A 22,748-nucleotide genomic window follows, 5' to 3' on the forward strand; every position below is an offset into this window, starting at 1 on the left:
GGCCAGCATTGTGGCTCAGTAGGGTTATGCCACCACCTTCAATGCTGAAATCCCATGTGAGCACTGGTTTGAATCCCAGCTGCTGCACTTCCTATCCAGTTCCTGAGTAAGGTGCTTGGGAAAGCAGCAGAAGATGGTCCAAATGCTTGGGCCCCTGCACCCATGTGGGAGACCTGGATGGAGTTCCAACCTCCTGGCTGTGGAATGGTCCAGCCCTAGCTGTTGCAGCCATTGGGAGTGCATGGAAGATCTCTCTCTCTCTGTAACTCTGCCTTTCAAATAGGTAAATAAATCTTTAAAAAAGAAAAAGTTAAGGCAGAAAGAATAAGAATAGTGAACAAATGTCAAGAGGTGCACATGGTAATTAGATAAATCCAATCTCAAATATATGCAGCGTTATTATTTTTTTTTTTTGACAGGCAGAGTGGACAGTGAGAGAGAGAGACAGAGAGAAAGGTCTTCCTTTGCCGTTGGTTCACCCTCCAATGGCCGCCGCGGCCGGCGCGCTGCGGCCGGCGCACCGCGCTGATCCGATGGCAGGAGCCAGGAGCCAGGTGCTTTTCCTGGTCTCCCATGGGGTGCAGGGCCCAAGCACCTGGGCCATCCTCCACTGCACTCCCTGGCCACAGCAGAGGGCTGGCCTGGAAGAGGGGCAACCGGGACAGAATCCGGTGCCCCAACCGGGACTAGAACCCGGTGTGCCGGCGCCGCTAGGTGGAGGATTAGCCTAGTGAGCCGCGGCGCCGGTCATATGCAGTGTTATTTTAAAACAAGCAGACTGACTATTCCTGTTAAACATTGTTTGACTATACTTAATCAGTTATAAATATATGCACCTAAAATATAAGGCTTAAAGTAGAAAAATGAAAAATCAATTTCATGTGACTTAATTAATTAATGACTGTATAAATGTCAAGTAAAATAGGCTGTAGATTTAAAGCAGTTTATTATTGTGACTAATATTTTTATATTTCTAAGTATATATTATCCTACTATGATTGCTTGATAACAAATGTAATCTAATAGTGTGTATTACACCCTATATACATTCACACATGTGTGTAAGCATGCGTATAGGGTCTTGTAATATGGCTACCAAATAACTGTGCCTATACTATTGTACAAGAAGTGAGTATTATAAAGCAAATACAAGGTACATGTTTCTGATAATGTTGGGGGATTTTGTATTGCTTATCCAGGCAAAGCAGAGCCTGGGTACCCTGGAGTCACAGCTCATGAGAAGATAGGGGCTAAGAGTTGGGAAACAGCCAGCAAATAATGCAGAGATGTTCACTGTCAATCGACTGGGCTTACAAAGAAGAGCCAAATACACTTGGAAAGTGGAGGAGACCGTGTAAAAAAATACAAATGTGCTCACCAGAGCAAGGATGCTCCGAGTAGCTCTGGATTCAGGGGAAGTCCTGGGGGAAGCATTCCTGGGACCATGAATGTGCTGCACCTGCTGCTTGTGTCTGTGCAGGCTGAACACCATGGAGCTGCTGGCCAGGAGCATGAGCCCCAAGGACACAGCATCAGGCAACAATAGTAGTGCCAAGAAGAGCGAGCCTGTGAAGGTGTCTTGGAAGACAGCGTTACAGTACCCATAGTCTTTTCTCTTTGTGATGCTTGTGTTGATCCACTTACTTGTCACATAGATGGGGGAAATGGTGTTTATGAACATGTTCAGGATCCAGCACAGCATGGAGGAGAGGCCTATGTACCTGGGAGCTTTGACTTTAAGCTCTGCCCACCTAGAGTTCCTGGGGCTGATGGTGATGGCCTGGAAGATACTCAAGAAGCAGGTGCTTTCGATGGACACGGCCCTGGACACTCTTTGTACATAGAAAAGAAGGCTGCACTCAGCATCGCTGGGGAGAAATTTCCCCCTTAAAGCTGTCACTGCCTCTGGCACTCCACAGGAGAGAATGACCAAGCAGTTGGCTACAAGGAGGTGCCTCAGAATCAAATCTGTGCATCTTGCCTTGAATCCAGTCAAGGAATGGAAGACATGATGGGAAAGAAGAGAGAAGTTCCCCAGAATTCCACATATGACCTGAGCTAAGAAGAGCGTTCCTGTGGCCACCTCCCAGGAAGCCATTCTGCTAGCTCCTGGTGACTGACATGTATTTTCACACCAGGTACCTGCATGAGAAGACCAAGAGTGAGATGCATTTACAGCACCAGCTGAACCCCAAGCTTCTCCAGGAACTGTGATTCCGCCACTGAGAAATACTGAGAGCTCTTCTTCTTTTATTAAGAGATCTGCCCCCGCCCCCCAAATTGAAGTACTCTCTTTCACAATAAAATAGATACAACTGGAAACCATTGCACTTAGGAAAATAAGCCGGTCCTCCAAAAATAAATACCTTATGTTCTCTCTCATCTATGGTAACTAATAGAGTACCTAAAAGGTAATCTATAGGTGTGAAGTTGACACTCTGTGATGTGATGATTTTGAACAGCCCTTGTCTTGACTGTTGAGGAACAATGCTTTTTTGCTTGTTTGCTTTTTTTGTTTTTTCTTCATACTATTTGTTGAACTCTCCACTTAGAGTAGGGTTAATTTTATGAATTTAAAGTTAACTTACAATAGATCTTGTGAAAAATAATAATAGGAATGGGAGAAGGAGGAGGAAGAAGGGTAGGAGTATTGTCTGGGGGGGGGAAGTGTGGGAAGAATCACTATTTTTCTAAATTTGTATATATGAGATGCATGAAGTTTATCTTCCTTAAGTAAGAAAAAAAAAGAGATTTCCAAGAGTTTAGGGTGTAACATGCAGACAAGACTTACAGTGTGTGAATCACTGCAGTGAAGAGCACACACTGGCACCGTCTTTGCTTTCCACAAACATGTGAGGCACTCCCTGCTATTGCTTATATTATAAAGAAGCAGGGAACTCGGAGAAGGAGAAGGTCAGTGTTTTGTGTGAATTCATAAACAGGCTGGGGGACTTGAACAGGTGAGGACTTGAAACTGCCTGGACTGGCACTGAAGACATGAACCACCACACGTGTGATAAGCTGGTTAGCTGTGATCCCCAAAGAGCCTAGATAATGAGGGAACTTTAAAAAAGTCCTTGGAAAATTTTAATTAAAAGATAAGCTTATTATAGCGCAGAGATTTCAAAATCCATGCATCATGTTTTCCATAATATGCATCTCCATGATCTTTTTGAAGAACCCTTCATATGCATGAATTTTAAAAAAATGTTTTGGACTAAAATAAACTTACCTTTTAATTCCACTTCCCACTCACTTCTCTGAAGTATCCTCACACATTTGTTTTTGTTTTCATAACTTGTTATCTTATTTTGGATCACGGAATACTTTATTTGATGCTATTGGTTGTTAACAAGTCCCTATTTATGTCTGCAGATCAGCAAATAGGCCAAAATCAATGAGGACTGGAAGATGAGAGATTTTCACCAGTGGAGGTGCACTGAGAGCCATGCAGACCCCAGGAGCCTGCCCCACATCTGGTTGGAGTAATGAAAGGAAGAAGGCCTCCACAGGAAGAGGGAAAGTTTAACCTGCTTTCATGCCAAAAATACAAATACAAGGACACCTATGATAGGAACTATTAGTCCAGACCATTCCATAAATTATGGGATGGGAAACAATATTGCATAACATAGCTTTGTGAAACCCATAGTTATACAATTTATTTTATTTAAATGCCATTTCCCCAACTTAAAGAGGGGAAATAATCAACCATAATCCAAAGACCACAGATGTCTTCAGTATAAACATAATCACTGTCTTCATTAGTGGTATCATACACCAAAGTTAGAGAACACATTCCCAACAACTGTCATTCAGTACACAGGAAAATGTGATCCATGTTGATTAATCCCATCTTTATTTATATACATGGAGGTATTACAGGCTCACCACTAGGCATCCTAAAATTTGTACCATGATTCTGTAAAGCTGGTTCAGTAGCAGATTGATCTCGGAACTACAAATGTACTCCAAAAAGTTCTTGGAACAGTCCTGAAGTACCTTAAAGTCAGATTTCATTATCACTTATATCAAATGCCAACAGTCACTGCCATTGATTATTATACCAAATTGCTTTAGGAATTACCTAGAATTCCAATTAATTCTTTCGTAGCTCAGCTCATACCTCAGGAATTATTCTTCCTCCCTGTGAGGCCTTGACTTTGGACACGGTTAATACATAGACACCCAGGAAGGTCCTCCTTTCCTCTGACATACTCTGCTTCATGACTCTGCCTCTCAAATCGAAATAGAACTCATCCAGCTTCTTCCCAGTGGCATCACGATGCGCTCAGTGAGAGGGTCACAGCAGTCAGTACAAGTGCAGAGGGAAGGCTGTCAGATCCTGAGATATGGGTGTGTGATTCCATGACCTCACCTCCCCACAGACAGAACATTAATTATTATCCACTTGGAGCAGCAATTAGAGTGTAGAGTTGGGACTGGAGACTGATTATGAAAGTTTTTTCCAGTTGGCAATTATTACTGCAATGGCTGGCGCCGCGGCTCAATAGGCTAATCCTCTGCCTAGCGGCGCCAGGTTCTTGTCCCAGTCGGGACTCCGGATTCTGTCCCGGTTTCCCCTCTTCCAGGCCAGCTCTCTGCTATGGCCCAGCAGTGCAGTGGCAGATGGCCCAAGTGCTTGGGCCCTGCACCCCATGGGAGACCAGGATAAGCACCTGGCTCCTGCCATCAGATCAGCGAGGTGCACCAGCTGCAGCACCCTGCTGCAGTGGCCATTGGAGGGTGAACCAAAGGCAAAAGGAAGACCTTTCTCTCTCTCTCACTGTTCACTCTGCATGTAAAAAAAATTATTACTGCAACCAGTAGAAGTTCCTAGTTAGCTTCTCCAAAGGCAACTTTGATGTGTTTGAAAAGGCTTTTTAGACAGTCAATGCAACAGTCCAATGGGGTAAGAAGGGACAGTGGAGATCTGACACACGAGGGACTGGCAGCAAAGGATGGGAGTCTCACTGCATTTCTCGTTCCATCAGAAGTCATTTTTATAAAAAAAAGTGCAGCTTCCTAATCTGTAGACCATTGAGCTACTCTGTAACTTGGGAGCTGAGAAACAAGATGAGACAGAGTAAGTGAGCAGGGTTTTTGAAGATATACAAGCTAAAGGAAGAATGTGATGCTAACAATTTAATTAGAAACCAATGGATTTATTTGTACAGCTGAGTTACAGAATTTCATCTCATACACAATTCAATGCCAGCTGATTTAGAAATGTTGTAGGAAAATAAATTTAACAGTATGGCTTCCACTCAGGATAGGAATTACCAACAGAAATAATATCAATAGAAGCGAGAAGATACAAAAGAGGCACTGAGAAATCAAAGTATGGGGTCAGATGTTTAAGAGGTAGATCCTGGCTTACATTTGATTTTACAAGAAAAGCTAATACCACTCACCAAATTCTACAGTATGGAATGGTTACCTCTGTTCTCCATGAATAGCTAGAGAAGGGTCTATACTCTCTTTATGTGTGTAATAAAGAGCAGGAAGAGTCTACAGGAATCTTCTAGTCCTGTGTAGAAGGTGTGTTTGGGTGATAATCACCAGAACAGAAGGTTTCATCAAACTGTGGACACTTGATGCAAGCAAGAAAGACAGTAATTGTATGAATCCTGAAAACACCAGTAGCCTATGATTATGGTAAGGCTATTTTCTTACACAATTTAAGTAATGAACATTTAAAGCAAACTTAACATAACCATTATGGGTTTTCTAGGAAACATGTCACATATCTTGTTTTTGCCTCTTCCAAAGGTATTCTCTGAAATGAGAATTTGACCATGGAGAAGGCTATGCCTATGCAAGGGTGTATGGGAAATCTCTTGAACTGCTGATCAATGAACCTGAAATAGCTCTACACGGTGAGTCTATTTCATAGATATATTATATGTATTTTAACAACAGCCCAAAACTGCCTGTTCAATTTCTTCAATGCAGTAAATTTCATGGAATACATACAGATGTACTCTAAAATGTTCATGGGCAATTGAATTAAAAGATAAATTTATTTTGGGCCGGAGCCGCCATCTTCCAGTAATTTGCCAAGATGACGAACACAAAGGGAAAGAGGCGAGGTACCCGGTACATGTTCTCCAGGCCTTTCAGAAAACATGGAGTTGTTCCTTTGGCCACATACATGTGCATTTACAAGAAAGGTGACATTGTGGACATCAAGGGAATGGGTACTGTTCAAAAAGGAATGCCCCATAAATGTTACTATTGAAAAACTGGAAGAGTCTACAATGTTACTCAGCATGCTGTTGGCATTGTTGTAAACAAACAAGTGAAGGGCAAGATTCTTGCCAAGAGAATAAATGTGCGTATTGAACACATTAAGCACTCTAAGAGCCGAGATAGCTTCTTGAAACGTGTGAAGGAAAATGATCAGAAGAAGAAGGAAGCCAAAGAGAAGGGTACCTGGGTTCAACTAAAGCATCAGCCTGCTCCACCCAGAGAAGCCCACTTTGTCAGAACCAATGGAAAGGAGCCTGAGTTGCTGGAACCCATTCCTTATGAATTCATGGCATGATAAATGTAAGATAAATAAATAAGACCTAATTGATTAAAAAAATTTATTTTGGTAAAAACACTTTGAAATCCATGCACATAAACACTCCTTAAAAAGTTCTCAGAGGGGCTGGCTCTATAGCATAGTAGGAAGCCTCCCATGCAACACCAGCATCCAGCTGCTGCACTTCCAATCCAGCTCTCTGCTGTGGCCTGGGAGGGCAGTGGAGGATGGCCCAGGTCCTTGGGCCTCTGTATTTCTGTGGGAGACCCAGAGGAGGCTCCTAGTTCCTGGCTTCAGATCAGCACAGCTCTGGCCATCGTGGCCAATTGGGGAGTAAACCAGCAGATGGAAGATCCCTTCCTCCCCACGCCCCTCCTTCTCTCTCTGTGTAACTCTTTCAAATAAATAAATGATCTAAAAAAGCAGAAATTCTGTATCTAGGTGGATGTTTACAACTTTCCTATTAAAGATTTAAAGAATGCAAATCAGTACTGGAAAGCTATATTTACAATAAATAATTTTTAGTTCATGGCTGGTTTCACATTGATTAAAAAAAAAACATACGATCAGTTACAATCCAGGTAGGGCTGCCTTAACATGTGTGATCAGCTGTAAGTGTAGGCAAAACTGACTTGCATGTGTGCTGGCTGTAATTGTAGGCAAGGCTGACTTACACATGTGTCAGCTCTACTCAAGGGCAAGGGTGACCTACACCTTTATTTCGAGTGAAATCCAGCTGTTCCAGTGTCAGGGAAGAGCTGCTGCTCTCATGCCAACAATGGGAACGTGGAATGAAACAGGCACTTGCACAGTTGTTCTGGAGTGCATTTCATAAAATCTAATTTCCTTGTAAGTACCGAACACAGCCACAACTCCGTGAACATTTCTTATGCAAAGCCAGCTGAGGCTCTAGTGAGTGGAATGTGGAGGAACCTTTTCGGCCAATGAGAGCAGGGCACACCCATCTCTGAGCTCATCAAGGGAGGCCCCTCAAATCAAACTGCATGGTCTACAAGCTGGGCTTCCAGATTACATCTGGGGCAGGTGACCCAGATCCCCACTGTTACTCCCTTCAGTACTCAGCAGACTAGCCCTCCTTCTTCATACCTGAAACTTAAGAGAGGTGTTCCGATGGAGAAGAACTGAGGAAAAAGGCAAGACATTTCACATTCCACTGAGAGCCAAATCCACACGTAAGGTAGGGAACTGGGCTGTTTGGACACTGGAAGCACGGTTGTGATTAGGAATGCCAAGACAGGTGTATTCATTGTGTTGTATTTATGCATCGGGGAGGCAAATGGCTTTTAGATTCAGAGAGAGTGAGAGAGAGAAAGAGAGACCTTCCATCAGCTGGTTCACTCCCCAAATGGCCGTGATGGCTGGAGCTGGGCCTGTCTAAAGCCAGGAGATTCCTGTGGGTCTCCCACATGGGTGCAGGGGCCCAAGGACTTGGGGCATCTTCTGCTGCTTTCCCAGGCACATCAGCACATTAGCAGGGAGCTGGATTGGAAATGGAGCAGCCAGAACTTGAACTGGTGCCCATATGGGATGCTGGTGCCACAGGCGGTGGCTTCACCCACTCTGCCACAGTGCCCTTCCCCCAAGAGTTTCTTAAACAAAAAAATATTTATTTACTTATTTGAAAGGCAGAGAGAAATACTCATTCCCGAAATGCTAGGGCTAGGACAGGCTGAAGTCAGGAACTCCATCTGGGTCTCCCATGTGGGTAGCAGGGACCCACCTACCCGAGGCATCACCTGAGCTTCCCAAGGCGAGAATCAGTAGGAATCTGGAACCAGGAGCAGAGCCAGGACTCCAGCCCAGGCAGTGTGATATGGGACATGGATGTCCCAGAGGCTTCTTCCCCACTGCACCAATAAACAAAAATGCACAACAAGAAAGGAGGAGGACAGAAGGCAGTTCCCAACTCTTAAGTGTGAGCTGGGGCAGTTCCTTCTAACCCAACAATACCACATGGAAAGGCAGAAACAGGTGCAATTTTAGAGTGCAGACGACTGAGAAATATTACTTCAGTGAGCTGATCAAAGTCAATCTCAAAAGTCATACTCCATGACAGTACCTATCCTTGGTATCCTGTGATAAACATGGTAATTCACCTCAGATTGTGGTCACCCAAACCTTATAGACCCAATCTGGTCCCAAGAAAAATATCAGACACATTCGTACAGAGGGTCCTCCAACAAAATATTTCACCTCTCCAACTGTCACAAGATCACTGAAAACAAGGAGAGCCTGAAGAACTGCCAAGCCAAGAGGAATCTAAAGAGACTTGTCAGCAAACTAATGTATCCTGGAGAGGACCCTGGGGCACACCATGATAACTGGTTAAAAACTAAGGGAAACAGCACAAGGAGTGGATTTCATTAACACTGGTTCACTAATTGTCACACGTGTCTCAAACTAATATCTGGGCATTCTCCATATTGTAACTTTTCTGAAAATGTTATAGAAAGTATTAAGAACAAAAAGAAAAAAAAGGATGTGTAACCCTGGGTGGTGTGCAAAGCTTGAAACATTTACCACCTGATCCATCAAAGGAAAAACTGCCTATTCTTGTTCGAGATCAAGAAGTAATACTTGATATGAATCCCTATTGCTTCTCACAGTTCACATAAATTCACTGAGAAAATGTGAGGCAGTAACACTGAAGAAAATCTAGTTAAAACAACAAATTTCAGTTTATTGATTATGGGGGGTGGGAATCCTGGACTTTTAAAGTTCGCACTCTTAAAGAGTCCCATAAAACTGATACCTTTGACATGTAAAGAAAAAAGCAAAACAAAACAAAACAAACCAGGGCTGGCACCATGGCTCACTTGGTTAAACCTCTGCCTGTGGCGCTGGCATCCCATATGGGCACCGGGTTCTTGTTCTGGTTGCTCCTCTTCCAGTTTACCTCTCTGCTGTGGCCCAGGAAGGCAGTGGAGGATGGCCCAAGTACTTGGGCCTCTGCACACACATGGGAGACCAGGAAGAGGCACCTGGCTCCTGGCTTCAGATTAGCTTAGCTCTGGCCATGGTGGGCATTTGGGGGCTGAACCAACGGAATGAAGACCTTTCTCTTCGTCTCTCTCTCATTGTGTAACTCTGTCAAAATTATAAAAACACACACACACACACAAAACCCAAAACCTGCGCGCCTGGGAAAGCAGCGGTGGCGGAACCACACACACCACACTACACCACACCACACCACACCACACCACACCCTGACCCCCCTAGCCACCAGGACACAGCAGGGCCCCAGGCCCAGGTTTGGTTCGGGACTCCCGCTCCCTCCCTCGTGGTCGTGCCAGCAGCACCCTGAGCTGGCTTCTTTCTGGGGGAGCAAACACTTCCCCTCAGGGCCCAGCCAACCCTATTTCCCCGAGAGGACAGGGCTGGAGCCCGGCAGAGGGGAACTCCGTTTGGTGCCCAGGAGGGACCAGCGAGAAGGAATCACGCTCCCGGCATGCCACGCGGCACACTCCCCATAGGCCTCTGGGAAAGGGAGTCCACAACGCCCCAATCCGCGCGCTTTTTCCCAGCATGCAACTCCGCGCAGCCCTAACAGAGCTCTGGGGGCCTCTGGGAAATGTTCGTCTGCGTGGCATGGTGGACGCCGCCTGCCGAGTTCTCTGCTCGGGAGGCGTCTCACTGGTTCCTGAGCCGGCTGATTTTCCGTAGGCTCGGGGTGAAAGTACTTCAGAGCCGGGGAGCTGCGAATGCCGCGAGCCCTGGTTTCTCCCCGCTCGGAAACCGGACCGTGCTGAAGACGATGCCCCATAGACTCCAGTCAGGGAGCCGCCCGGGGCGTGACCCAGGGGCGGAAGGCCCTCTCTCTCTCCCTCTCGCTGTCTTCAGAGAAGGATTGCTACAGATGACTGTCATGATTACATGGGAACAAGTTTGATAACCTAGGAGAGATGGGCCAATTCTTAGCCACATAGAACTTACCAATATTGAATAAGAAATCAAATACTGGGGCCGGTGCAGTGGCCTATTGGGTTAGGCCGCCGCCTGCAGTGCTGGCATCCCATATGGGCACCGGTTCAGTCCCAGCTGCTCCACTTCTGATCCAGCTGTCTGCTATGCCCTGGGAAAGCAGCAGAAGATGGTCCAAGTCCTTGGGCCCCTGCACCGGCATGGGAGACCTGGTGGAAACTCCAGGCTCCTGGCTTCAGATCAGCGCAGTTCTGGCCATTGCAGCCAATTGGGGGGTGAACCAGCGGATGGAAGACACCTCCCCCTCCATCCCAAGGCTGCTTCTGCTTCTCCTTCTCTGTGTAACTTTTTCAAATCTTTTAAAAAAATCTAGACTAATGAGCGGCATGACTGAATCAGTAACAAAAAGTCTATCATCAGACCAGATAACCTCTACCAAACACTTCAAGAAATATTAACACTAATTCTTTAATTATTTCAAAAAATGGCAGAGGATGGCATTGTTCCAAACTCATTCTATGAGTCCAGAATTACCTTGATACTAAAACTAGACAGAAGCACAACAAAGGTAGAAGGCTACAGGCCATCTCTCTTCTTCATGTGCATAGTGCAAAACGCCTCAAGAAAGTTCTAGGAAGTCACATCCAACAGGATCATGAGAAGATTGTTCACTATGGTGAAGTGGGATTCTCTTCAGCCATTAAGGTCGGTTCAACATCCATGAACCTGATACATGACGTCAACAGTCACCAGGAAGGACACAAATTATAGGAACATCTCAATAGGTGCAGAAAAGACATCTGATAAAATGTACCACTGCTTCCTGATAACCCTGAACAAATAAGTATAGAAGGAATATACTTCAACATAAAGAAGGCCTTATCTAATAAGGCAACCGCTAACATCATACTGAATGAGGAAAAACTAAGTTTTCTAAGATCTGTAAGAAGACAAGGATGCCCACATTTACCACTTATATTCAACACTTCTGGGAGTTCTAGCAATTAAGAGAAAGAAATGGCATTCCAACAGGGAAGGAAGAAGTCAAACTGTCACAGTTTTCAGATGAAATGATCCACCAAAAACTATTTTTAAAAGCAATTTATTTATTTGAATAATAAAATTAATGAAGTGAAAGATGTCTACCCGTGGCATAGCGAGTAAAGTCCCCGCCTGCAGTGCTGGCATCCCATATGGGTGCCAGTTTGAATAAGTCCCGGCTGCTCCATTTCTGATGCAGCTCTCTGCTATGGCCTGGGAAAGCAGTAGAAGATGGTCCAGGCCCTGGGCCCCTGCACCCATGTGGGAGACCTGGAAGAAACTCCTGGATCCTGGCTTCAGATTGGCACAGCTCTGGCTGTTGTACTCATTTGGGAGTGAAGCAGTGGATGGAAGACCTCTCTCTCTCTCTGCCTCTCTGTCATTGCCTTTCAATTAAATAAATAAATGTTTTTTAGAAAAAGATCTGTGCAATAAAAACTGTAACACATTGTTGAGAAGAAGAGGCTGAGGGTGGAGTTCAATGGGTTCCACACACCTTTTTTTTTTTTTTATTTTTTTTATTTTTTTTTTTATTTTTGACAGGCAGAGTGGACAGTGAGAGAGAGAGACAGAGAGAAAGGTCTTCCTTTGCCGTTGGTTCACCCTCCAATGGCCGCCGCGGCCGGCGCGCTGCGGCCGGCGCACCGCGCTGATCCGATGGCAGGAGCCAGGAGCCAGGTGCTTTTCCTGGTCTCCCATGGGGTGCAGGGCCCAAGCACCTGGGCCATCCTCCACTGCACTCCCTGGCCACAGCAGAGGGCTGGCCTGGAAGAGGGGCAACCGGGACAGAATCCGGCGCCCCGACCGGGACTAGAACCCGGTGTGCCGGCGCCGCTAGGCGGAGGATTAGCCTAGTGAGCCGTGGCGCCGGCCTCCACACACCTTTTTGCCATATCTGTGCTCCCATGTCTCTGTGCCTCTATGGCAACTGGTGTCATGGTAACCAACAGGCCCACCTGATTGGCTAGTTGCCCACAACTCTGCTTTGATACTGCTTGGCAATGAGCCACGTTTGTCCGCGTAAGCCCTTATAAACAACTGGGGCCATCGTTAGATGCCGCTGCTTGTGGCTGTTTGTGGCTGCAGATGTGAATGGGCAGAGTCTCTGAGTGTGTGTCCCACTGCCACCAAGGATATGAAGGTGGATTCCTTTTGTGGCCCTACTGCCGTCATGGGCCAGTGGCTGTTGTGCACATCACCACCCCCAGGAGTAAAGGAGGGATAAATCTAGAAATGATTCTGGATTGTTCTCTGGCTGTCAGAATCCAGATCTGCTTGTCTGGAAACCGAGTTCCAGACACACAGACATTGATGAAGGACATCCCTTGTTCATGGATGGAAGAGGCAATCTCATTAATGCCCACAGCTTGGTGTGTTAATTCTCTTTCTCATTAAATATCTGTGCTTCCAGAGCCATTCCTACCAGCACCCTGTTCCCTAGCACTTAAGATCTGCCACTTGCTCTACCAGATGCAAAAAAGTGAATACAAACACAACAAGGAAAGGCCTCTCTGTATCCCTCCCACCCACTTTTTTTTTTTTAAACTGGGAATTGAGGAACAGAAGTAGCAGGGCTGGTCTCACCACCTGCAGCCCCATGGGAATTATGGGACACTCAGTTCCCAACTCCCAGGTGTTGTGAGCATACCTCATGTTAGGGATGTGTGGTTCCCAGCACAGAGCTCTCACACTTGTGAGTTCACATATGCGCTCAGTAAGCACTGCGTTCATGCACGTGCACACGCTGCCTTCCAGCGGCAGGCTGATTCAGACACTGCTGCCGCCTTCTGTGTCCTGTAACTATGACCGGGTCAGCAATAATGCAGTTTTCAGGATGGCTATCAGAGTTTTAAAATCACACAGAGAAGCCCTCAAGACCTAGTGCTACCTAGAGCGTGGCCATGAGTTCAGGTCACAGGCACCTACGCAGATAGAAGAGAAGCCATCCAAGACTCCACCATAGAGCTGTGGCAGAGGGACAGGAGCATGGGTTTCCTGATGTGATCCAAGTACATGGTAAGGTATTGAAAAGTCTCACTGGACCCCAGAAATATCCAGCATTACAGTTAGTCGCATTTTTAAAACGTTTCACAATGTATGGAAAACACAAAGAGAATGCTTGAAAAGAATCTCTCTGTGTGTGTGTGTGTGTGTGTGTGTTTGTGTGTGAAGAGAGTTGGGTCTCAGGGGCTCAGGTGTGTCGCTCCTGCTTTCTCAAGCTCAGTGCTGCTGGTAATGGGCATAGGCGACCCCATGCGGGCACTGACAGGGCCCCGCCAAGCCTGCAGGATCCCAACATCCTAGAACAGGGCCCGCAGCACTTGTGTGCAGGCGAGGCTTGAGAGGCAGCCATTAGCCAAGTGGTTCTGGACCAAGACTGCCCAGCAGGATCACAGGGCCAGGTCTGAGAGACGCGCTCACCCGCGGCTTCTCCCACAGCCTCTACTGCACTGACCTGGCTGGGAGCCTCGGTGCTGTCCTCCTGCAGTGCCCGTGTCCTACTCAGGGTCACGCACGAGGGTTCTCGGGGCACCGACTCCCACCTGCATGGGTGGCTGGGAGTGGGTCAGCACCGTCCAGATCCCCACTGCGGGGGCAGACACTGTTTGTGGTAGAGGCCGGCACCTGCAGGCAGGAGAGGAGGAACTACAATTTTGTTCTCGGTGTAGGAGCACCTGTTCCTGAATCTCTACAGCGCCAAGGCACAGGGAGGGTGGCCTTTGTTCCCCTTCAGAATCCTTCTGCCTGTGGGTGTGCTGACACCATGAAAGGCAGCGGGACAGGTGGAGGGCATCTTGGCAGAGAGAACTGGAGACAGAAGAAAGGGCCGCATGTCAGGTCCCTGTGGCCCAGGTCAGAGGCTGCGCCCTCTTTTCTTCCTCTTGGGCCTGGCATTTTGCCATTGCAAACATCACATCTCCGCATCTCACATTCCTGCATTCTGAGTGCACTTTAAAGGACGAGTTTTCCCTTTTCTTCTGTGACTGTCAGGTGAGCTCTTTCAAATACTTCTCTCCTATATTCCAGAACCTTCTCTTCCTCCTGGGTTTTTCTCTTTCTTTTCATTTCTCTTTTCTTTTCCTTTCCTTTCTTTTCTTTTCTCTTTTCTCTTTTCCATGAACATTCTCACCATGAGTTGATGACCTGTGATGTTGAAAATGGTCCCTTCCTGATGGATGACCATGGGAAAGCGGGGATACCTGACTCCTATCAGGGCTGAGGTCAGGTCCTGGATATCAGTGTAGATGATGATTGTGTAGTGTTCAGGCTCCATCTGTGTGCTCCACAGATCTGTGCAGAAATGCACACTGGAACAAGATGGGATTCCTCACCAAGGATAACTCAGAAACTCTGTAAGGGAATCAGAAGAGACCTGCTCCCTGGGACGCTACAGACAGACTCAATATTCTCTGTTCAAGGGTCCATTGCTGTGGCATAGTGGGTAAAGCCACTGCCTGCAGTGCCTGCATCTCATAGGGAAGCCAGTTCGAGTCCCAGCTGCTCCACTTCCGATCCAGCTCTCTGCTATGGCCTGGGAAAACCGTTGAAGATGCCCCAAGACCTTAGGCCCCTGCACCCATGTGGGAGATGTGGGAGACCTGGAAGAAGCTCCTGGCTCCTGGCTTCAGATTGGCCCAGCTCCAGCCATTGTGGCCAACGGGGAGTGAAACAGTAGATGGAAGACCTCTCTCTGTCTCTCTCTGCCTCTCCTTCTCTCTCTGTGTAACTCTTTCAAATAAATACATCTTAAAAATATATTTTGAGACTACAGAACCTGGGAGAGGTGTGTTTCAAAGCTTGTATAGAACCTACATCTTCCACGATTCGATTCAGATTAAGCTTTACCTGCTTTTGGTCCACAGTATCACAGCAAGGGGATGTGCATCAGCACCTGCCACTGATTTGTGCTGGGACAGCTGACATTAGCTTCAGTCACCTGGTCTAGTGTGGGGAGCAACTGGGAGCAACTGGGACTAGACTAAGTTACTGGAATTAAGACTTATTCTATGCATCTGCTCTCCCACAATATGGCGCTGGGAGAGGAGGAAACAGCTTCTACACAGCTGCCTCCAGTTCAACCAATAAGCAGCAGGACCTGCTCCTGATTGGAGGAGAGCAGCGTACTCGGCGTGTGGGTAGCAGAGTTGGGATTGGTGGAAGAGGACTATAAAGGAGGAGAGAGACAACATGCACCAGGAACATCTAAGGGGAACATCTATCTGAAGGAACACCTGTGCAGCCCCCGAGAGAGCCGGCTGGCGGTGTGCCGCTTCCCCGCAGAAGTGGGGAAAGTGGCCAGGGGGAACCGCCCTTCCACAGAGGTGGAAGGGACGGCAGCCAACCCGGGAAGAACCAGCAGCAAACCCGGGGAGGGCCGAGCAGACAAAAGAGCAGCGCAGGGTCCTGTGTCATTCCTCCATGAAGACGGGGAGTGACATAATGGTGCCGTGACTCGGATTGGAAAGCTAGGAGGGATAGGAAAACCTAGGAGGGAAAAAACGGGAAGAAGTGGGAAATTACCGGAGAGAGAGATTAGCAAAGAGCCTAGGGGAAAGCCGGATGGAAAAGGTGCCGGAAGAAGCTATTGAAAGCCTAGGCATAGGCTCGGATACAGACTACGGGGGGAAGCTGGGAGAAATCTCTAAGGTCGAAAGTGAAAATGAAAGCTAGAACAAACAGACTCGGATACGGACTGTGGGGAGAAGCCAGGAGAAATGAGGGAGGAATATTGTTGGAAGAAAACTTAGGGAAACATACCGGGTAGAGAAAAATGTTAGGGAAATTGAAGCCGCGGGGGGCAGGCCGAGGTGGAAACGTAAGCCAGCTTGGAATTCTTTAAGTCAGCCCGGGGGGCAAAAGGCGAAAATCTGGAACCAGAGGCAGAGACATGGGCCGCCAGGTTGGAATCCGTCAGATTAGCCTGGGGAGCAAAAGACGGGAAGCCAAACCGTGGGGCGGAAACGTGAGCTGGGTTGAATTCGCCAGGTTAGCCCGGGGAACTTAGATTGAATACCAGTGGCGGAAACGTGAGCTGGGGCTGTGTGACTCGCGGAGGCTGCTGCGCGCAGAGAGAGCGTGCGGGGCACAAGTAGATAGGGAACGCTGGGCTAGTGCGAGGCCGTGGTGCGGGCGCGCGAAGCCGGGAAGCCGCGCAGATGAGAGAAGCGTGGGCTGAAGCGGCTCAGAGCTGGGAAGCCGCCGAGAAGCAGCCTCGGGGTAGGCGCTGGGAAGCCGCAGGGATAAGAGAAACAGAAGTTTAGAAGTAAAATGAGAGAAATAGGAATGCTGGCAGATAGAATTAAAATGGGAGAGATAGGAATGCCCGGAGATAGAGAAATAGAGAAAAATAAGGCCTCCCCTCAACATGGCAATGAGAGAGCTTGGATTCGGTCTGCCTGATTAGGGAGGTGGTGAGCACCTGCGGGCGGCTAGCAGCTTATGTGCCGCAGGTCACCAAAGACAGGCACGAATTAACATCAATAAGTCTCCCCACAATACCGCAATGAGAAGTCTTGGATTCGGTCTGCCTGATTAGTAAGGCGATAAGCACCAGCAGGCAGCTCGACCAGAGTATGAGCTGCAGGTCACCGAAGATAGGCACGTTATCAACACCAATAAGTCTCCCCACAATACGGCAATGAGAAGGCTTGGATTCGGTTTGCCTGATTGGTAGGGCTTGTAAGCACCTGCAGGCAGTTCTAGCAGAGCATGCGCTGCAGGGCACCGAACACAGGCACGCATCAGCGCCTAAAAACCTCCTCACAACATGGCGAAGAGAGGACCCGGACTCGGTTTGCCTGATTGGTAGGCTTGTAAGCACCTGTGGGCAACTCTAGCAAGCAGAGCAGAGTGTGTGCCGCGGGGCACCGAAGACAGGCGCGTATCAATGCCAAAAATAAAAAGAAAGGGGGATCTGTGGGGAGCAACTGGGAGCAACTGGGACTAGACAAAGTTACTGGAATTAAGACTTATTCTATGCATCTGCTCTCCCACAATATGGCGCTGGGAGAGGAGGAAACAGCTTCTACGCAGCTGCCTCCAGTTCAACCAATAAGCAGCAGGACCTGCTCCTGATTGGAGAGCAGCGTACTCAGCGTGTGGGTAGCAGAGTTGGGATTGGTGGAAGAGGACTATAAAGGAGGAGAGAGACAACATGCACCAGGAACATCTAAGGGGAACATTTATCTGAAGGAACACCTGTGCAGCCCCTGAGAGAGCCAGCCGGTGGTGTGCCGCTTCCCCGCAGAAATGGGGAAAGCGGCCAGGGGGAACCGCCCTTCCATGGAGGTGGAAGGGACGGCAGCCAACCTGGGAAGAACCAGCAGCAAACCCGGGGAGGGCCGAGCAGACAAAAGAACAGCGCAGTGTCCTGTGTCGTTCCTCCACGAAGACGGGGAGCGACAGTCTAGGACTCTGCCCGCTTCCTCCAAGAGGGATAGTTTTCTGCATACAATGAAAGCATATCTTGGGGTGACTGACTTAGTGATGTGTATACATCACCACCTATAGTGCGAGTTGTGCCTTTTTAGGTTCTCTTTGCTCATAGCTTGCCTTGGGGGATGAAGGCTCTCATCTTTGCTGCCTATCAGCTGCCACAGTTGGGAGGGGCTGAAACACTGTGACCTCTTGCTCGGGTTTGCATTTCACTGTGCTCTGGTCACAGGTGAGCTCCTCATCCTGCTATTTCGAAAACAAGAAACAAGAACCAGGTAATCAGGGTGTGCCCAGGTGTCTTTATATTGTAAGATATAACACAGGCACAGATGATAAATGGAAGACAATGATAAATGGAAGAGAATACATCAAACTTGGAGGCAATAGCTCTGATTTTCTATCATGCGTGTTCGTCTCCATGGTGTGTTGTAAAGAACCCCAAATCATCCTCTGGAATCTGTCCTTTTCACACAGTTAAAAATGCTGAGAGAGCTTTGATGACAGGGCCCAAATTGCAGGTGGCAGGAGTGAGCTCTTAGTGGGCAGCACAGTGGGATGACTGCAGGAACAACAGAGAGGGAAATGTAGGTTACCTTATTTGACCCCTGCACACTGTAAACCTGCATTGCAGTGTTACGTTGTGTCTTAAATATATATATTTTAGTACTAATACTATTTTCAAAAAGATTTATTTTGGAGTTATGGTTACAGGGAGAGGAAGAGACAGAGCTCATAAAGGGAGGCCCCTCAAATCAAACTGCATGGTCTACAAGCTGGGCTTCCAGATTACATCTGGGGCAGGTGACCCAGATCCCCCCTGTTACTCCCTTCAGTACTCAGCAGACTAGCCCTCCTTCTTCTTACCTGAAACTTAAGAGAGGTGTTCCGATGGAGAAGAACTGAGGAAAAAGGCAAGACATTTCACATTCCACTGAGAGCCAAATCCACACGTAAGGTAGGGAACTGGGCTGTTTGTCTGGACACTGGAAGGAGGGTTGTGATTAGGAATGCCAAGTCAGGTGTATTTCATTGCATTGTATTTGTGCATGGGGGAGGCAAATGGCTTTTAGATCCCAGAGAGGTTTAAGAACTATGATTCTATATTGAATGGGGGAAGAGTTGGAAGCATTTCCACTAAGATCTGGAACCAGACAAGGATGTTGTCCATTTCCACCATTGCTATTCAGTATAGTTCTGCACTTTTGGCCAGAGCCATTAGGCAAGAAAAAGAAATCAAAGGGATATAAATTGGAAAGGAGGAAGTGAAATTATCCCTGTTTGCAGATGACGTGATTCTATAGATAGTGAAACCAGGGTTCGTGGGGTGTGGTTCAAAAACATTATCTCAAATTCTGTCTACAGAATCAGAACAACACTGAAATGGAAAGGACTCTAGAAAGAGGAAACCAGTTTCCATGACATAAAAAGGAGGACTTTTTTGTCTTTGCTGTGCTTTTTTTTTTTTTAACTTTTTTTTTGGTCCCAAGTGAACCATCAAATCGGTAACTGATTAAGGGAATGGAAGGAACTGCTTAATGGATTAAAAGTGTTTGTGGAGCCTACAATCCAGGGATAATTTGGTGGAGGGCGACTGGGCATGGCCATATCTACTAGAAGATAGTAAGGATCTTAGATGGGAGAGAAAGTGATCAAGTTCACGAGAAGTTCACGGTGACAGCCGCTGGGGTCCTTGGAGCTGCTTTGGGGAGTCTCTCACTCACATGCTTCATCTGCAGGATCCTCACGTAGCAGAGAGTGCAAAATTAAGTTTAGAAAATGAAATGAAGTGACTTGATACTAAAGATATACTGAGACTTATGTAGCCTGCTAGCGGGGACCTAGGCAGGACCCCTGTGAGTGCAGCCAGCAATACACGTTCTAGTCTCCCGGGCAGGAGGCTCCATCCTTTCCAAACTCAGGACATGTTCTAGGGCAGTCCTAGAAGGTACGTTGCTCCTCTGGCCTGAGAGCAGCTGTTGGATTTCACTCACGTCCTTGGGACCCAGGGTACCACGGTATGGACTTTCTACCCATGGCCACTCAGGCAGCCTGGGTGATTTGCTAGTATTTAGTTGATGATTTTTGCATCTGTGTTCATCAGGAATATTTTGTGGTTTGTTTTTTCCCCTTGTTTAATTCTGGTATCAGGATGATGCCAATTTCATCAAAAGCACTGGGAATAATTCCTTCTTCCACTTTCTGGAATACACGGAAGACAGCTGGTATTAGTTTTTCTTCAAATGTTTTGGGAAGACTGGTAGAGAAATAGCCCCCAGGATTTTCTTTGATGCGTGTATTAGTCAGCTTTTTATTTTTTTTAAGATTTATTCATTTATTTGAAAGGCAGAGTTACAAGAGGTAGAGAGAGAGAGTGAGAGAGAGACAGAGAGAGAGAGAGAGACATGACGGTCTTCCATCCACTGGTTCAATTCCCAGGTGGCCGCAATGGCCAGAACTGCACTAATCTGCAGCCAGGAGCCAGGGGCTTCTTCTGGGTCTCCCACAAAAGGGCAAGGGCCCAAGGACGTGGATCATCTTCTACTGCTTTCCCAGGCCACAGCAGAGAGCTGGATCAGAGGTGGAGCAGCTGGGAATCAAATTGGCTCCCACTTTGGATGCCGGCTCTGCAGGTGGCGGCTTTACCTGCTATACCATAGCACCGGCCACAGTCTACTTTTCATTACTATGATGAAATTCCTAAGACAAGTTTCTTATGAAAGAGGGAGGTCTATTTGGCTCATGGGTTAGGAGGCTTGCAGTGCAGTATCAGCTGGACCTATTGGTTTGGCCACCTGGTAAGGTTGGAGGCTGGTAATGGCAGAAGGTGTGCAAAGGAAAGAGAGGCTTGGTTCTACTAGGCTTTTATAACCAATACTCTCAGGAGAACGGTCTTCTGAGGGCATGATCCCCCTCAGGGACCAGGGACTTCCCATCCCACTGAAGTCACCTCCATAATTGGATTAAGTTTCCAGTTGTTATGTCTGTATTTGTTCAGAAGTCATATCCTATTCAAATCATAGGATTCTCCCCCTGGCTCCCCTTACATGCCTCATACAGTCATTCCATGCCCCATATTTACTAAGTCTCAAGTCAGTCCAGCATTAATTCAAAAGTCCAAAGTCTCAATTGAGATTCAAGACAAACTGCTCCAGTTGCGAACCTGTAACAATTCCAAGGTACACACTTTCAAGATAAAGTGGGGGTCAGGCACAAAGTGTACATTTCCATGCCCAAAGGGAGCTAACAGGCAAGTATAAAGGTTTAATAAACCAAAGAAAGCCCAAACACTAGCAGGGCAAGAATTTGCTGCAGACACTGGCTTAACCCTCTAGCCAAAATGCTGGCCTGAGGCTGCAACTTTTCCAATCCTTTCTGCTCTGCTGTATTTTCTTTCTGATTCTAACTTGTAAGATGGACTGAAAGCAGCCAATAACAACCATGGTGCAGACTGAATACATTGCTGTTTTGAAATCTCATCTGCCGGGGCCAGCACTGTGAGGTAGCAGGTAAAGCTGTTGCCTACAGTTCTGGCATCCCATATGGGTGCTGGTTCAAGGGTGGGTGAGGGAGTGAAGCAGGAAGAAAGAGAGAGAGAGAGAGAGAGAGAGAGAGAGAGAGAATGCATGTACTCCCAACCACAGGTTCACTTCTCAAATGCCTGCACTGGCTGAGACTACACTAGGCTGAAGCTGGGATCTGAAAATTCAAAGTCTCCCGTGTGGGTGGCAGGGATCCAACCACTTGAGCCATCATTGTTGCCTCCCAGGTTCTGTGTTAACAGGGAGCTGGAATCAGGAGATGGAGCTGGATTTGAAACCAGATAGTCTGATATGGGATGCCAGTGCCTTAACTGCCAGACCAAATGCCCATTCCAAGGTTTTCTTTTTATTTTTCTCCCTTAAAAATTATTCATTTGAAAGGCAGAGTTAGAGAGAGTGAGAGACAGAAAGAGAGATCTTCCCTCAGCTGGTTCCCTCCCCAAAGGGCCACGATGGCTGGAGCTGGGCCAGGAGATTCCTCTGGGTCTCCCACATGGGTGCAGGGGCCCAAGGACTTGGGCCATCTTCCGCTGCTTTCCCAGGTGCATTAGCAGGGAGCTGGATTGGAAATGGAGCAGCCAGAACTTGAACTGGTGCCCATATGGGATGCTGGTGCCACAGGTGGTGGCTTTACCCACTCTGCCACAGTGCCCTTCCCCCAAGGATTTCTTAAACAAAAAAATATTTATTTACTTATTTAAAAGGCAGAGAGAAATATTCATTCCCCAAATGCTAGGGCTAGGACAGGCTGAAGTCAGGAACTCCATCTGGGTCTCCCATGTGTGTAGCAGGGACCCACCTACCCGAGGCATCACCTGAGCTTCCCAAGGTGAGAATCAGTAGGAATCTGGAATCAGGAGCAGAGCCAGGACTCCAGCCCAGGCAGTATGATATGGGACATGGATGTCCCAGAGGCTTTTTCCCCACTGCAACAATAAAGAAAAATGCACAAGAAAGGAGGAGGACAGAAGGCAGTTCCCAACTCTTAAGTGTGAGCTGGGGCAGTTACTTCCAACCCAACAATACCACATGGAAAGGCAGAAAAAGGTGCAATTTTAGAGTGCAGACGATTGAGAAATATTACTTCAGTGAGCTGATCAAAGTCAATCTCAAAAGTCACAGTCCATGACAGTACGCATCCTTGGTATCCTGTGATAAACTTGGTAATTCACCTCAGATTGTGGTCACCCAAACCTTGCAGACCCAATCTGGTCCCGAGAAAAATATCAGATACATTCCTACAGAGGGTCATCCAACAA

At 47.3% G+C, this 22,748-nt stretch overlaps 3 protein-coding genes across 5 annotated transcripts in view; 1 reads left to right on the forward strand and 2 right to left on the reverse strand.

Moving 5' to 3' along the window:
- Window positions 1-1,135: 1,135 nt before the first annotated feature.
- ORYCUNV1R1576 (vomeronasal 1 receptor oryCunV1R1576) lies at window positions 1,136-2,098 on the reverse strand. Its single transcript, NM_001167263.1, has one exon. The coding sequence runs from the start codon at window positions 2,096-2,098 to the stop codon at window positions 1,136-1,138; it is 963 nt and encodes a 320-aa protein (NP_001160735.1).
- A 3,935-nt stretch (window positions 2,099-6,033) lies between these two features.
- Window positions 6,034-6,589, forward strand: LOC108175794 (large ribosomal subunit protein eL21). Its single transcript, XM_089319856.1, is given in 1 exon segment — window positions 6,034-6,589. A coding segment is annotated over 1 exon segment (483 nt). The 5' UTR covers window positions 6,034-6,064; the 3' UTR covers window positions 6,548-6,589.
- Window positions 6,590-18,813: 12,224 nt separating this feature from the next.
- Window positions 18,814-22,748, reverse strand: part of ORYCUNV1R1668 (vomeronasal 1 receptor oryCunV1R1668) — a 48,476-nt gene continuing 44,541 nt past the window's right edge. For 2 of the 3 annotated variants that reach the window (XR_016224464.1, XR_016224471.1), the window contains one exon: window positions 18,814-18,933. The gene's annotated coding sequence lies outside the window, so the exon portion shown is untranslated. The remainder of the gene's footprint in view (window positions 18,934-22,748) is intronic. The other variant, XR_016224460.1, reaches the window with a different exon arrangement.

Source organism: Oryctolagus cuniculus, chromosome 18, assembly GCF_051225735.1.
Source record: "Oryctolagus cuniculus isolate XC-2025 breed Fujian yellow rabbit chromosome 18, ASM5122573v1, whole genome shotgun sequence".
Taxonomy (NCBI): Eukaryota; Metazoa; Chordata; class Mammalia; order Lagomorpha; family Leporidae; genus Oryctolagus; species Oryctolagus cuniculus.